The sequence below is a fragment of the Zingiber officinale genome, chromosome 9A (genome assembly GCF_018446385.1).
Source record: "Zingiber officinale cultivar Zhangliang chromosome 9A, Zo_v1.1, whole genome shotgun sequence".
Taxonomy (NCBI): domain Eukaryota; kingdom Viridiplantae; phylum Streptophyta; class Magnoliopsida; order Zingiberales; family Zingiberaceae; genus Zingiber; species Zingiber officinale.
In genome coordinates this window covers 136,277,247-136,279,011 of record NC_056002.1, presented here as the reverse complement: position 1 = coordinate 136,279,011, position 1,765 = coordinate 136,277,247, and the positions used below count along the sequence as shown (strand labels likewise).

The window sequence follows — 1,765 nt, the reverse complement described above, 5'->3', positions numbered from 1 at the left end:
GCCGAGTGCTAAGTCGCCAACTGCTGAGTGGCGAAAAGAAGATGCCGAGACCTACTTTCAAACACTTTCCTTAAAACATATTCTTCCTCCTCCGACTGTACTTTGAGGTTATGATGAACGTCTATTTCTCAGGATACAACGACAAAATCATGTACTCAACCAAATACTGATTGTTCATGAATTGAGAAAGTACCTGATTGCTATCATATACAAACCAGAAGCAAAAATAAGCCACAAAGAGAAGATTTGGGGAACAAAGATGGAGGAAAATCTTTTCTCTATTATTTGTGTACCTTTTGCTCTGAATCACAACCTTCATATAAAAGATTTAAAGGGGATCTCTATGTATTTATTTAAATATATCTTCATATATTTATTTACATTATCAAATATACATGTAACAATATAAATCAAGTGCCGGAAACTTCTAATATGGGATACATACATTAGTCTTTTATTTAATTATTTTATTTTTTATTGGAGGAAAGTGTCATTTCGGCAATCCAAAGTAACTACAAAATAAAGATTCATTTGTATTGTATTTATTTGCATTTGTATCTTTTATTTTCTTATTTCAGATGGGAATTCTCCCATAATTAAACACACAATAACAATAACAAAAACAGTAGGATCAAAGTATAAATTACATATTATTATTATTGCTAACTGCAGATCGATATCAAAGCCTACTTGAATGTCCGGGGATTAGTCCGGCGCCGGCCGGTCGGGCAGCCGACATCCACTGCCTGCCCACCGCCACCAGATGGCCGCCCTCTTTCTTGCGCACCTCCACGATCACCGCCGTCAGTTTCTTCCCTTTGTGCTGCACTATACGCGCATCGATTTCCACCTCTTCCTGTCACACATTGAAAACGAGATCATCGCAGCACCCAGCTGATCGATCAAAGATTAGGGCTACTCGATGGACTAGGGTTTCACGCACATCGACTTTGGCGGCGGAGAAGTAGGAGATGTCGAATTCGACGGAGATCTTGATGATGCCCTCGGTGGTCATAATGGCGGCCGCCCCGACGTTGTCGATCACGGCAGCGATGGCTCCCGGCTGCCAGTTCATGTCCGCATCCTGCAGTCTCTCCGGCTAATCCAAATTAGGGGGGAAGAAGAGACGGCGCCGAATAGGATGGAGAAAGGGGAAAGGGGATATTTTTTGGTATTACGGTGAGGTGAGCGGGGACGCGGAAGCGGCAGACGGCGCGGCCGCCGTGGAGGTGGAGGATGCGGAGGCCGGAGTGGCAGACGATGTCGAAGTGGCCGCCGGCCCACAAGGAAGCACTCGCGACCGGATTCTTGTTACTCATCCCCTCCAGCCATCTCCGGGCGGCGTCCACGGCCGCCGCCTCTGAGCCCTCGTAGTCACCCATCCGACGCAGAAGCAACTCGGTCGTCGCCGGCGGATCTGACTCTTTGGCTCTGTCTCAAATTTATGGAGATTGGTTTTTCTAGGGAAGGCCAATTTAACCAGTAGATTTGGGCAGACTTAATCTCTACCGTTAAAAGAAACAGTGTCGCCTCATAATAGAGGTTATTTTCGTTCGGTCAAGCCGTCACTTAGCGAAATTTCTCTCTTTGTTGGGCCACGCATTCCAATTGGCCATACCGAATTTAAAATAATAACAAATCTATTATTCTCATGTGACAAAAGATGAAATTGTTCATCCCAGTGCCTCTGTCGCACCCGACCTAAAATCATCACGAGGGAGATAAATCATAATATCCTGAGTGAGCATGTGACAGGTGGGATGAG

The 1,765-nt window shown here is 45.2% G+C and overlaps 1 protein-coding gene across 1 annotated transcript; it reads right to left on the bottom strand.

The window, feature by feature from the left end:
* Window positions 1-541: 541 nt before the first annotated feature.
* On the bottom strand, window positions 542-1,454 carry LOC122020574 (acyl-coenzyme A thioesterase 13-like). Its single transcript, XM_042578549.1, has 3 exons — window positions 1,179-1,454; window positions 944-1,084; window positions 542-856 (listed from the first exon to the last, which is right to left on the bottom strand). Exons 1-3 carry the CDS (start codon window positions 1,380-1,382, stop codon window positions 680-682), a joined length of 522 nt encoding a protein of 173 aa, XP_042434483.1. The 5' UTR covers window positions 1,383-1,454; the 3' UTR covers window positions 542-679.
* Window positions 1,455-1,765: the final 311 nt, after the last annotated feature.